This window comes from Piliocolobus tephrosceles, chromosome 1, assembly GCF_002776525.5.
Source record: "Piliocolobus tephrosceles isolate RC106 chromosome 1, ASM277652v3, whole genome shotgun sequence".
NCBI lineage: Eukaryota > Metazoa > Chordata > Mammalia > Primates > Cercopithecidae > Piliocolobus > Piliocolobus tephrosceles.
Window position 1 is genome coordinate 173372654 of NC_045434.1, and position 12477 is coordinate 173385130.

Here is a 12477-nt window from a genome sequence, read left to right on the forward strand (position 1 = left end):
TGGCAGGTGACTTTGAGCAGATCCCTTTCCTTCTGTGGCCTCAGTTTACTTTTCTTTAAAATAGTTGGGCTAGTGGATCTCTAAAGACCCTTGCTGTGACATCCCAGCAGTGTGTGATGCATGCTACATCTTAACTTCCTTAATAATGAAGAGTAATCATAGCACTGAAGTATCCTTTGAAGTCCTGGAAGTCATATCTTAATTCTAAAGTTTGATTCCACAAAAAGAAATGTGACTTATTCAAAACATAAAAATAATTTATAGTCATGAAACTTGCTCTGGCAATAAGCTAAAACATCACATCTGCAACAAACTTCTCAAGGCCCTATCAGGGAACATGTATTAAAAACTATCAATATATGAACAATATTCAGTTCCTCATGTTGGAAGAGAAGGCAGAGGGTGGCGCATGAAGAGAGAAGAGGTAGACGGATATGTAAGCACCTAACTGTAACATGAGACATGTTTGGTAATCACTGCCTAGATGCTATGGGGCCCATGGGTGCAATGGGTGGGCATTTGTCAGCTTTGAGCACAACCTACTGTCACTTGAAATACCAGTCTGTTCTTGCAGGTCCCCACATGACCTTGTAAGGCTAAAGCAGGGAATTACTGCCCTAGCATGTAATCTTCTGATCTTCTGACTCATGACTGGAACAGCCTTCCTCTCGCTGTCTCTTGATGCCTAGGTCTTTCCTCTAGAGCAGAGGACAGTGAAGTTCTCTAGTGCAACCCTCATCTGATGGTGTAAGGTTTTAGGGTGAGGCATGTTTTATTTTTCTCCAGCAGGAGTAAGGGTTTCAGCTGTTTATCCAGTCCTCTTTAGGAACTTGATCGAGGTTTCTGTATTCACTCGCCTAACACATATCTAGACAGAGCCCACACTGCTAGGAGACTTAAACACTGTCCTTTTGCCATGGAGCTTAGAATGTAATGAGAATAGCATTAATCAAATATAAACACAAGTTAATAGAGAATTTGAAATTGTGAACACTATGGAGGAAAAGTACAAAAGATCACACCTGAGTTGTAGCTTCTTTCACTCCCTTGTGCAGAGGCTGCTCCAGGCGTGTGGTGTCACCCATGGCAGCTCATGCTGGTTTTCTGCCTATAAACCTGCAAATAAGCCAAGATTTTTCCCTCATCTCTCACAACTAACTGCTGTCACGACTAATGGAGCATAGGCTTCAGGGGCAATCAGTATGGGTTTGAGTATAGGTTTTTCCACTTAGCAGCTGTGACCTTGAGCAAGTTTCTTCATTTGTATAAAAGGGCAACAATACCTGCCTTAAATGGCTGTTGTGAGGATTGGCACATACAAAGTGCTCAGCAAATGGCAGCTGCTTCAGCCATGGCAGCTATTAATTCTACTTGCAAATTGTCTTTGCAGTTGTATATGCTCCTCTCTATTTCCACTTGCCCTGCTTTTGTGCAGGCCGCCAGAGGCTGAACCACGATGCTCCTTTAAGTTGCCCTGGGGATGAAAGACATTTGCACGCCTGAATTTTCCAATAAAAGAAAGTTACAGGAGCAGAAACTACTCTGCAAAATATATTGAAGCAATCCCACATGTGCAGCCCAGGTTTTGTTTGCTACCCCACTCTGCTTCCCACTGGGCTATAACCCCTAGTTGTGGGATTTTATTTCAGCCTTGAGTGATGCCCACTCTTGTCCACTCTCTCTCTGAGTAAAACGCTAAAGCATTTTTTATTATTCTGATGAGGGTAGGTCCTGGAAAGGGAGGGTGAGCCTCAGCCACTATTCATGTTTCCCTTGAAGGCATTGAGGTTGAAAGGTGATCAGGTTTGGCATCCAGATATCAGTCAGTGACCAAGGTAAAGCTTGAGCGATACTTTGAACCCCCGTCAGAATACCTTTTCCCATATTTTTCTTGGGAGCACTTACCACAGTTAAAATAAATTCATATTGTATGATTATTTGCTTAACATATCTGTCTTCTATCTGTCTAGCTAGCTCTTTGAAGGCAGGGGCTGTGTCTTTCTCACTCTATCCCCAGCAAGATGCCTGGTACATACATAGCAAAAGCTTCATTGGTATTTGTTGAATTAACAAATAAATAGATGGAGAGTCATGGAGTTGAGGCGAGGTGTTATCTGGGAAAGCCATGTTGCCCATCAGTTGTTCAGCAAAAGGAGAGGTAGAAAGATCTTGTCAAGGGCAGGAGCCAAGGTTGGAAGCAGGTAAGGTGGTGATGCACAGAATGGTCATGCATCTAGAAGGCTTGGGGTGGACATGAGCTCAGGACCTTGAGATACTGTTTCCCAAATTTCGGTGATCCCTGCTTTCTTTCCTGACAGAAGCAACTGGCCCCTCCCCACTCCTTCCTCCAGCCAGATGAGAATCAGTCTGCTACATATCACACTGGCTGACATAATTACAGGCCCCACTTTATTGTCTGAAACTTGGTTCTGAAAATAATAGGTATTTTTGGTTTGTTTTCCAAGTATGTAATATTTGGATGTAAATATTATAATGTACAAACTGTTTTTTCAAATAACACATACAACTCGTGGAGATTTTTGGCACCCTCCTTGAATGTCAAACTAAGAAATCTAGTCTTTCCCAAAAATGCAATGGGAATCATTAAATTATTCAAAGAAAAGAGCAAATTTAATTTTAGAATGATCAGTCCTATAGCCAGTGAAGAGGCTAGATTGGAGTAAGAGAGATTAGAAGCAGTGAGTTTGAAGAGAGGCCTGTCCCACATAAAATATATCCAGGAAGCAGGCTACACTTGAGGATAGGGCAGGGAGAGGGCATGGGATCCCTAGATGCCTAGAAAGTTACTATGACTCGGGGAGGGAATGAACTGAGCAGAGAAACGAGGGGTTACAGGAAAGGAAAGGGCTTGCGCCCTGATGCCAAATGTGTGCCTATGCCCCTGTGGCCCCTGTTTCTGGAGAGTGTTGATCCCCAAGTCCTCCCCCTGATGGCTGGCTTCTAGAGTGACAGGAGAATGCCTGGGGATTACTGGTGCTCTTATTTAAATCATCTCCAGTCTATGCCGTGAAAGACTGACTTTTCCACAAATAGCTATCTTGCACAAAACACAGAGAGCAAAACAGAACACATAATCAGTGACTATTCTCTTCTACCACGCAGAACCCCACACATCAAACCAGCCAGTGAGCTCCCGGAACAACACGTCTCTTCTCATTCTGGGAGGTAATTGCAATGCAGTCGTGACCAAAACGAAAAGTCCATTTTTAACCATAGACTCGTAACTCCCCATCAAGATGAAGAAGGCCAAATTCTCTGTGGCCCAATTCCTGGGTCCCCAAGACAGAAACAGAGTTTTCACAAAAATTATGGGGGCAGTGCATGAGTGTTGTATGGGTATGTTGATGTGTGCCTATTGGAAGACAAGGGCTAAAACTGAAGACCTCTTTTGGTGACCAATTCAGTGGGACCCTGTTCAGTTGCCATCCTGGGAGCAAGTAATCACCAAATCTGAATTGAGCATTATCTGTTGGTCAGGTGCTGGGGTAGTCCCTGAGAGGAGAGAAATAAACAGGGCACAGCCCCTGCCTTCAGGAAACTCACACAACCACTAGAGAGGATGGAGGAGTGAGGCGGTCTCAGAAATACAATGTGATGGTGCTCTGATGAGAAAGGACAGGGGAAGGACGCAATCTAGTACAGCCTTGGCAAGTTAAGCAATGCTTTACAGCAGAGGTGGCATGAGTTAAGAGCCAAATAACAAGCAGGAAGTAGTTAGACAATTCCTCACTAGTTTGGGTATGGGATTGTTGTTCCAATTAGTTGCAACAGCATGTGCAAAGGCAAATGACGAAAGCACAGCAAATCTGGCAACCAGAAGTGGTTGATCATAGCCAGAGCTCAGAGTCTGGGAGGACAAGAGATGGAAGGCAGAAGCCAGGTTATACAAGTCTTCCAATAGCCACCTAAGGCTAAGACTTTGTCTTATAGGACTCCTGATGAGTTTTAAGATGTGCATTCTAGAAAGCTCACTCCAGCTGCAGTGTGGAGGATGACCTGGAGGAGAGAAGACTAGAGCTGGGAGATCTTTAAGAGTCTTAAAGGGCTAGGTACCAGATAGTGAGAAGCCCAAAGGCTCAGCCTGAGGTGACACAGAGCTGTAGCCAGCACTCAGAAATCCTAGTATTCAACCAGTGCATTCCCCCATTCTGCCTGTTGCTCCCCAGTTTAGAGTGATTCTTCCTTTTTCTCTTTGCTTCTCCTTCCTGTTAGGCCCCTGGAGGTTGGTGTACACTCTTTTTATGGCTGAGTACCTCATTGCCAGCTAGCTTAAGTAACTTGCCTAGGATAACAGAGCTCAGAGGTTATAGAATCAGAATTCACCTTTGTCTGTCTGATTTTGAATTGAGCACTCTTCAGAATGCTTTGTGTTTTGTTGTTGTTGTTGTTTGTTTTTTGTTTTTTAATGCTCTCTGTAACTGCAGTCATAGGGGCTTCAGATATGGAAAAATAAGAGTATCTTCTAAGTTGAATATTGCCTGAAGAGTCTCCCAGATTCAGAAGCCTTTGTCTGTATTGGTAGGCTGCAGTAGCTGGGCTTTTCAAACTGGCTCCTTGTGACAAAATAAGCAAGTGTTTATCCTGTTTGTATCTTGTTGATTAATGCTACCTTCCCTGAAAAGAAAAAGATTAGAAACAAAATCACAGTTGTAAGATCAAATGTATTAGCTATGACCATAAATATATGTGACTTACACTCTCCTACTTCAAAATAAAGATGCAGCCTGGGATGAAAAATTATATGAACATAATGTTGCACAAGATTAGAATTGTACTTCACTTATTATATATAAACACAATATCATTAAATGTATATACATAGTGAGAGAGATGATAAGAAAATACACCAAAATATTAACTATGATTCTCTTTCAGTGGTAGGATTTCATTACTTTTCACTTTTACTCTGAATTTTCTGGAAATATTCCCAGTTCTTGCTTGCAGTTGACTCAAAGTAATTTTTCTACTTTTACTCTAAATTTTCTGGAAATTTGGAAAATGACAAAAATCAGCATGTGTGATTTTCATAATTATGAAAATTGTAAAGATAGGTTCTTAAATTAGGACAACTATAATTTTCAGAAGAATAATTGGATCCAGAAAAGGTCCAAAGTTCTTGGGTAAGGTGTCTAGTTAGCCCAGCTTTTAGGACTTCCACCTTTGAAGAAGTCCCCTGTGACTAGAGGTGGGGTGACATGGTACTAATATAACAGCATTCACTCGATGCATGGGGGAATAATGGATAACTCCTGGAGCAGGGGTGCTGGTGGACAATTCCTTAAGCATCCACTATAGATACTCTGGCAATCCCTAGATACCCAATTTAGAGGTTACTCCTGTTGACCTTAGAATCCCCACCCTCCATTGTCCTTATGAGGTCATACTCAGCATTCACCACACAATGGTTAAGCAAAGAAATTTTTGAATTTCTGAATGTCCATGGGGTACCATGTTTATGAGGGAAGGCTGGATGCAGGGGTCATACACAGCCAGGAGTCCATATATCTACTCCTGATTGACCCAACACTGGCATACCCACATTCCTTCAGCAGTCCGTAGAATCCCACACAGGCACACTTGGATACATTCCCCTCCATCCAAATGTGGAATTATTTTGTCTGAGATGAATGTCCTCACCCTGACCCCAAACACACACACACATACAAACACACACACACAACCACTACTACACATGTGAAGGCTCTGCCTTCCTCAGACTGTAGCTTTTGGTCAGCAAGTGGTTCAAGAGTCATCAGGCCCTGCCTGCCTATTAAATCTGCCACCGACCTTACTGGCTTAATTTCCTCCCTATCCTACCATCCATATTAAAGGCTCTTATCTCTCTCAGTTGGCAACCAACTATAATAATTTGGTAATTCTTTATGTCCAACGTACCCCTGTCTGTTTATAACTGATTGTGCATTATTGGTGAAATTCTATAAACCATGTGCTCTATTTTTACAAATGCCACACAGTTTTCATTGGCAATCTCAAATGATTGTGCCTGCTAGACTAGTAAGGAAAATGTTCACTGTCATTTCAGTCCTTTTATTTTTGAATGACTTTGAGGGAATTATTTAAATATTCCAGTTTCTTAGCTAAAAATTGTTGCAGAGTCATTCTGGAACATGCACTTTTGTTTTCGTTTGCATATAGAACATGCAGATTTTCTAATTCTATTTTAAGAACTAGAGGTTAAAACAGCCTACGCATATCTGCTTGTGCCACTAGGTGGTGCACACATATGTCAGTGATCTGTAGGTTAAAGGGGCTTATCACCAGGTTAGTGTTAATTTATCACCACAGAGGTGGTACCAACAGTAGGAACTGTAGGCGTCCGGAAAGAGAGTAATCCTCTGGGCAAGAGTGAAGAAGGGAAACCCTCCCAGAGGAGATGGATTGACAATATTCCTGGCTACAGAAATGGCAGGAGCAAAATCTTAAAGGCAAGAAACCCCAAAGATGTAGCAGGGGAAAAGTCTTGGAAAAGAAAGAGCATGTTTACTCTCCATGCTGATTAATTCCTAATCAACTGGGTTACTGCAGAGGAGTAACAGCATAGATGAAACATTTATTTGAGCTAGATGACATCAAACATTCCTTCCAGACCTTTGTTCAGGGAACTGGGGGCACACAGGTGAAATGACATAGCACTGTCCTCAAGTAGGATCAGTGAGAAAGACAAACAATGAAGACAGTACACGATACTTTCTCCTGGTGAGAAAGACAGTACATGGCAAAGACAATGAAGACAGTACATGATACTGTCTTCCTTGTCTTTCTCACTAGCATCCTCCTTGAGGATGGTAGTGAGATAGGCTTTGCAAGATGCATTGGAAGAACAAAGTGTGAGATTCTGCTCTGAGGAAGGGAGATAAGGTGATTAGGTTTGGGAGGTGGTGTTCAAAGAAGACTTCATGGAAGTCTTGAGAAGTGAAGAGATCTTCAGGAAGATTTCAAGATGGTAGACAAATGATAGCATAAGCAAAGGATGGAGGTTTGAAAGGATAATGTCTGTGGATTTGGGGACTAGTTCAGTTGAGTTCAGCAAATACTTACTGAGGGGTACTCTGTGACATGTACTGATTTTACTAAGATTAATAATGGAATGTTGTTAGGCCCTTAAGATGCTCCTCATCTAGTGAAGAAGACTGATACATGCATAGAAAATTGCAATGTGAGAGGATAGTTGAAAATGTGGTCCCTTTTAAATTCTAACTATGTCCTTTGAGTCCCCAGTGTGCTGGCTACAGGTTCTCAGGGAGTTCTACACCAGAAGAGGGAGCCTGTAAGCCCACTACCTGGTTGCATTTGGCTCCCTGTCACTGACGGCATTTCAGTCCCACTTGCTCATTTTAGAGTTGCAAAGTTGGAGGCCAGAGACGGAAAGCCAGGACATAAGCCCAGGCCTGTCTGACTCTGTCAGGTTTTCTTCCCCTTTTTCTTTAAAGAATCCTAGGCATAGAGTTGCCATTTAGCAATACTTCTTAATTAGAAAAAAATACATTTCAGACATCTTCACCAACTGTGATCATCACAAAGTCAAGTGTATGTAAAAAGGACACGATGGAGTCTTCCCTTATGTATGAAGAAAGTGCCAAGCCACATAGGTTGACCGTGGCAAAGGCAGCTTAAGCCAGATGTCCCACTGGCCTGGTTTCGTGTTAGGGAAGGAAGAAGGTCTGGCTCCAGCGTTCCTTCTAGCCCGCATGCGTGCGTGGGTGTTTCATATCAGTGCTAGGATATGTTCTTACTGTGTAGATTAGTGACATCTTAGAGTTGCATTGTTTGCTTGAAAATGTCAACTGGAATGAGTTATGAGTTAGTAGGAAGATAGGTCTGTGTGATTGAGAAGGCACCGGAGGGATCTGGAGCTCCTTTTACGTACATGAGAAGTCACTGAAGCAAGGGATAGAGAAATCTTACAAAGATTTTGACTGAAACAGATCAAAGTTAGTGAAGAAGGAGGGTGACTCTGAGGAGAGGGAGATTTGAGACCAGGTCTTATGAGTAAAGGACAAAGGACCTGGGAATATTTAGACTGGAGAGAAGACAGTACAGATCTTCTTCAGCTCTCCAAACTATTGTCATGGACTGAAGTAGCTAGAAACAGTGATTGTGTCATCAGGAAGCAGCTTTTAACCTTGTTCAAAGTAGAGCTATCTAACCAAAAAAATAGTGGTCGGTTCTCTACCAAGAAAGAAGATGAAACAGAAGCAGTTCATACCCGGTGGGACATTGAGGAGGGAGTCCCTGCCCTCGTGACAGGTCAAATCTCTGAGCTTTAAATAAGTAAAATTCATGAAAAAGTAAGAGGCATCTTATATAAACCAAGGACCAGATGTTCTGTAATAACAACAACATCAATATTACATAGATCTTTTTATTGAGAACTTTCTAAGTACCAGGCATCATGCTAGATGATTTGTATGCATTGCTGTATTTTGGACTTTAGAGCCAGAATCAGAACTGACTAAATTTTAATCCTGACCCTGCCATTTAGTGAAGATGTCTTGGACAAACAGTTTCTCCCCTCTAAATATCATGTCCTCTCCTGTACAATTGCCAAGAGTATGAAAAATATTGATACATCAAAGTACTTAGTACTGTGCCTGATCTACAGTTAGTACTTTAAAAACGTTTCTGCCTTCCCCTTTCTGCTTAAGCAGAATTTCAGGAAGCCATTCTTGGATAGAGGCAAGATAAAGAGGGAAATGCAGGGGAGGTAAAATATGGCAAGGCCTTTGCTGCACAAAATACCGGACGATTGAAAGCTCCTGCAATTTGTAACCTAGAGCAATGACTCTCAAAATGGAATTTGTTTGGACCCCTTTTAAGAAAACAGAAACAGAGATTTCCAGTATTATTTACAAAAAATCAAGTGTAAGAAAGAGAAAGAGGTCAGCAGGAGGACTGGGACTAAAGGAACGCTGACTCAAGTCTTTGAGAGGGCTGCTCACCACTTCACCAACTGCAGCCTCCTGTACCCACTTCTCTACCCTCAAGTTTTCATGGCATCCAGTCTAGGACAGTAGCTGTGCTGTGATATGGAACAGGCCTTGGGGTAACTTCAGCCCTTGGGGTAACCAAGGCCAGTTGCTTCCCAACATAAGCTGCCTCATCTCTATAGCCTAGTGTGCTAGACAAATATTATTCTGTGTGAATATTGTGTGGTAAAAGAAAGGATAAGGATTCAGTTAGAAAAGGAATGGTTGGTCATCGCTAATTGAAATTGTTATACTATTATGAGCAGACTTAAGAATGAAACCAATCCAGAAATATCTTGGTTAAATAGAAGTATCTAGAGAGTGGCAGTACCACAGGCACTCAAGGCAGAGAGCGTTGCCAATATATCAGACACTCAACCAGTGCAGCCAGTATGAGGAAAGGGAAATCTACAGCTGTCTGGTACAGAAGAATGAGCCCATGACCGGGAAACTGGAAAGGGACCTTCTCTGTGGCTCTAGGTGAGCCACATTCTGCTCAGGGCCTCATTTTCCATAAGTATGCTATAATTTGACTGAGAGACCTCTAAGCTCTAACCACCTATGCTTCCAAAGACAAACAAGAAACCCATTCATCCCCCTTTGTCTCTAGGGTACAAACCCTCTCTGCAGAATTGGAAGTGAGTACCACATTCAGTATGATTTACCCTGCAGTATGTCCAAACATCCTCTTTGCACGTCTGCCCTGACCTGCTAAGCACAGTTTTGGCTCTGGCTCAAATCAGTGCCCTCACAGTGTGTTTTCTTTTGCAGCAACAACGACAGCTTGACCTCCTGACGATAACCAGCCCTGGTGAGTAGGTGTGGCCCTTCTGCCTTGGCTTTTCCCTCATTTCCTGAATGATGCCTTGTTGCCTATCCAAATGCAATTCCTGCCCTTCTCTTTTGACTTCCTGAATGAACAGCAGAACTCTTGTGCCATGAACAATTCTTCTCCTCCCCACCCTCTGCTCCACAGGCAGTTTATTTTCTCCCTGCCAGCTCTGTGTTGCCTCCTCTTCACTATGGATGGCAGGGCTGATACTCTGGATATTGCTGCATATTCTAGGGTGAAGTTCTCTCCAAATCACTCACTGGACTCAGGTGTCAAGGAAGTGTCCTGGTCTGAGAAATAAGTTTTAGAATCATGTGGAATGGAGAATCTGCTTGGAAGGTGCCATGGAATGAAGGGAGGATGGCTCATAAGATTGGGCCAGTCTGGGAAAGTGAGCAGGTTTGGTTGGCTGTGTAGAAAGTCAAGATGACTTTTGTCTCTCACTTTTAAGGGAAGGTCAGGTCCCCCAAAAAAACTGTGACCATGACCATGGGATTAAAAGGTCTTTTTTCCCCTCTATAGCTGACATCTGGCCTAGGAGAGGCTGAGCAATTTCATTCTTTCAGAGAGGTATTTTACTCTGCTTTGGAAACTTAAGGCAAAATCAGACAAAAAGAGATACTGTTCTCTCTTACGGTCATGGGGATGATGGTGCCAGCAGGGTTAGTGAGCATTTGAGAGTTGATGTGGTGGTTATCTTCATCCATGGGTGATATTCAAAATATTTAACAGCCATCTGCTATGCTAGGCATTAACACTTTGGTTACTGGACTGTGGGGAGATGGGGTCCTGGAGGAGGAGCTACTGTGGCACTGTGGTCATACGGCAGGTTTGTGGGTCTCAGGGGATGACTAATTACTAATAAATGTGGATATGTTTCAATATGTTAGTAACCAGCATGGCTGAACTATGTCAGCCCTTCCTTCCAGTAAGCCTACCATACTGTATCCATGGGCCAGTGCCTCACTTTCAAAGAGACTGAGATATTGCCCTCTGCAGTCACTATCCTAGCAATTACCTTGTCTACATAACTAGGGTATAGAAAAGTGACTGCATCTGTAAGGTGCAGTCACTAGTTTGGGTGACCTTACTATAGTTCTATACCTGATAGAACTCTTTGAGCTTGAGACTTCAGAAGAAAAAAGATAGAACTAGTTCGAAAAAAGTTTACTCTACTCCATAGAATGATCTACATTTAACATATATATGATTAACATATATAGAAATTCCAAATCATGGGCTGACATGACTAGAGTGGCTCACTTGTATGACCTACCAATTCCTCCTAAGGTGATGGTGAGGGATTATCTACGTCCGATACAGTTTAATTGCTTTTAATTGTGTCCTGTTCTACTCCACAATACACTGTCCATATTGCCTGCTTCCACATCTCAGTTTCATCGGGTCACACCCTGATACGATACCTAAGTGTGAATTGGAGAGAGTTCTTGATCTGTCTTCAGTTGCTTTAGAGGGAAACCTTCAGGCTATGTTAAGTGCATTTCTTTTGCACAACCTCTTTCTGCTCCAAATTACTACTTCACAAATTCAAGCAAAGTAGTTGTGACTCTTTAGTACAATCCGTTTAGACAGCTTTGGGACTGGAAAAAAAAATCAGCACTGCCAGAGTTTTGAGTGGTTCATTATTATCCCTCCTCTTAGAGGAGAAAATAATACATTTTGGGCCAGGGCATCCCAAAGGCGTGTTGTGGCACACTGGTGTATTGCAGATGGCTATACTTGTGTGATACTGTGAGATATCAATTCACTCAGCTCTCAGGGACACAGGTAGGACCTAGGACAACTGAAGCCCCCTAGGTGGTAGCTTCCACTCAGATGTGTCAGACAAATATTATCCATGTGTGCCATGACTTGGAAAGTGTAGGAAGCACCATTGGATCATGCTATTATCTGGATGACTCTATTCCATTTCAAAAGGACTTTCATTCACTATCTTGTGCTATCAAATTCACCCCCATTCTACATCTCACCAGGAGCTGCAGCAGCTAGGAGTCAGCTTGCTACCTCTCTCAGGCTGCCAATAGGAGGTGCTGGCTTGTCTGAACTCCTCCCCAGACCATCTTCAACAGAACTGCAGTGTGATGCTGCCAGTCATAGATTAGGAGCCTTCTGAAATGCTGATCAGGAATTTGAATGCCTTAGTCTGCTTGATACTTTCTTTAAAGGCTTATTTTGTTTATTGTGAATAGTTTCTTTTTTTTTTTTTTTTAATTATACTTTAAGTTCTAGGGTACATGTGCACAACATGCAGGTTTGTTACATATGTATACATGTGCCATGTTGGTGTGCTGCACCCATTAACTCATCATTTACATTACGTATATCTCCTAATGCTATCCTTCTCCCCCCTCCCCACAATAGGCCCCGGTGTGTGATGATCCCCTTCCTGTGTCCAAGTGATCTCATTGTTCAGTTCCCACCTGTGAGTGAGAACATGTGGTATTTGGTTTTCTGTTCTTGCGATAGTTTGCTGAGAATGATGGTTTCCAGCTGCATCCATGTCCCTACAAAGGACACGAACTCATCCTTTTTCATGGCTGCATAGTATTCCATGGTGTATATGTGCCACATTTTCTTAATCCAGTCTGTCACTGATGGACATTTGGGCTGGTTCCA

At 42.6% G+C, this 12477-nt stretch overlaps 1 protein-coding gene across 5 annotated transcripts in view; it reads left to right on the forward strand.

Moving 5' to 3' along the window:
• The window catches only part of AGBL4 (ATP/GTP binding protein like 4), a 1474608-nt gene that overhangs the window by 1081894 nt on the left and 380237 nt on the right, over positions 1–12477 (forward strand). For all 5 annotated transcript variants that reach the window (XM_031934116.1, XM_031934120.1, XM_031934122.1 and 2 more), the window contains one exon: positions 9780–9819. In XM_031934116.1, the coding sequence (XP_031789976.1) occupies positions 9780–9819 (40 nt within the window). The remainder of the gene's footprint in view (positions 1–9779; positions 9820–12477) is intronic.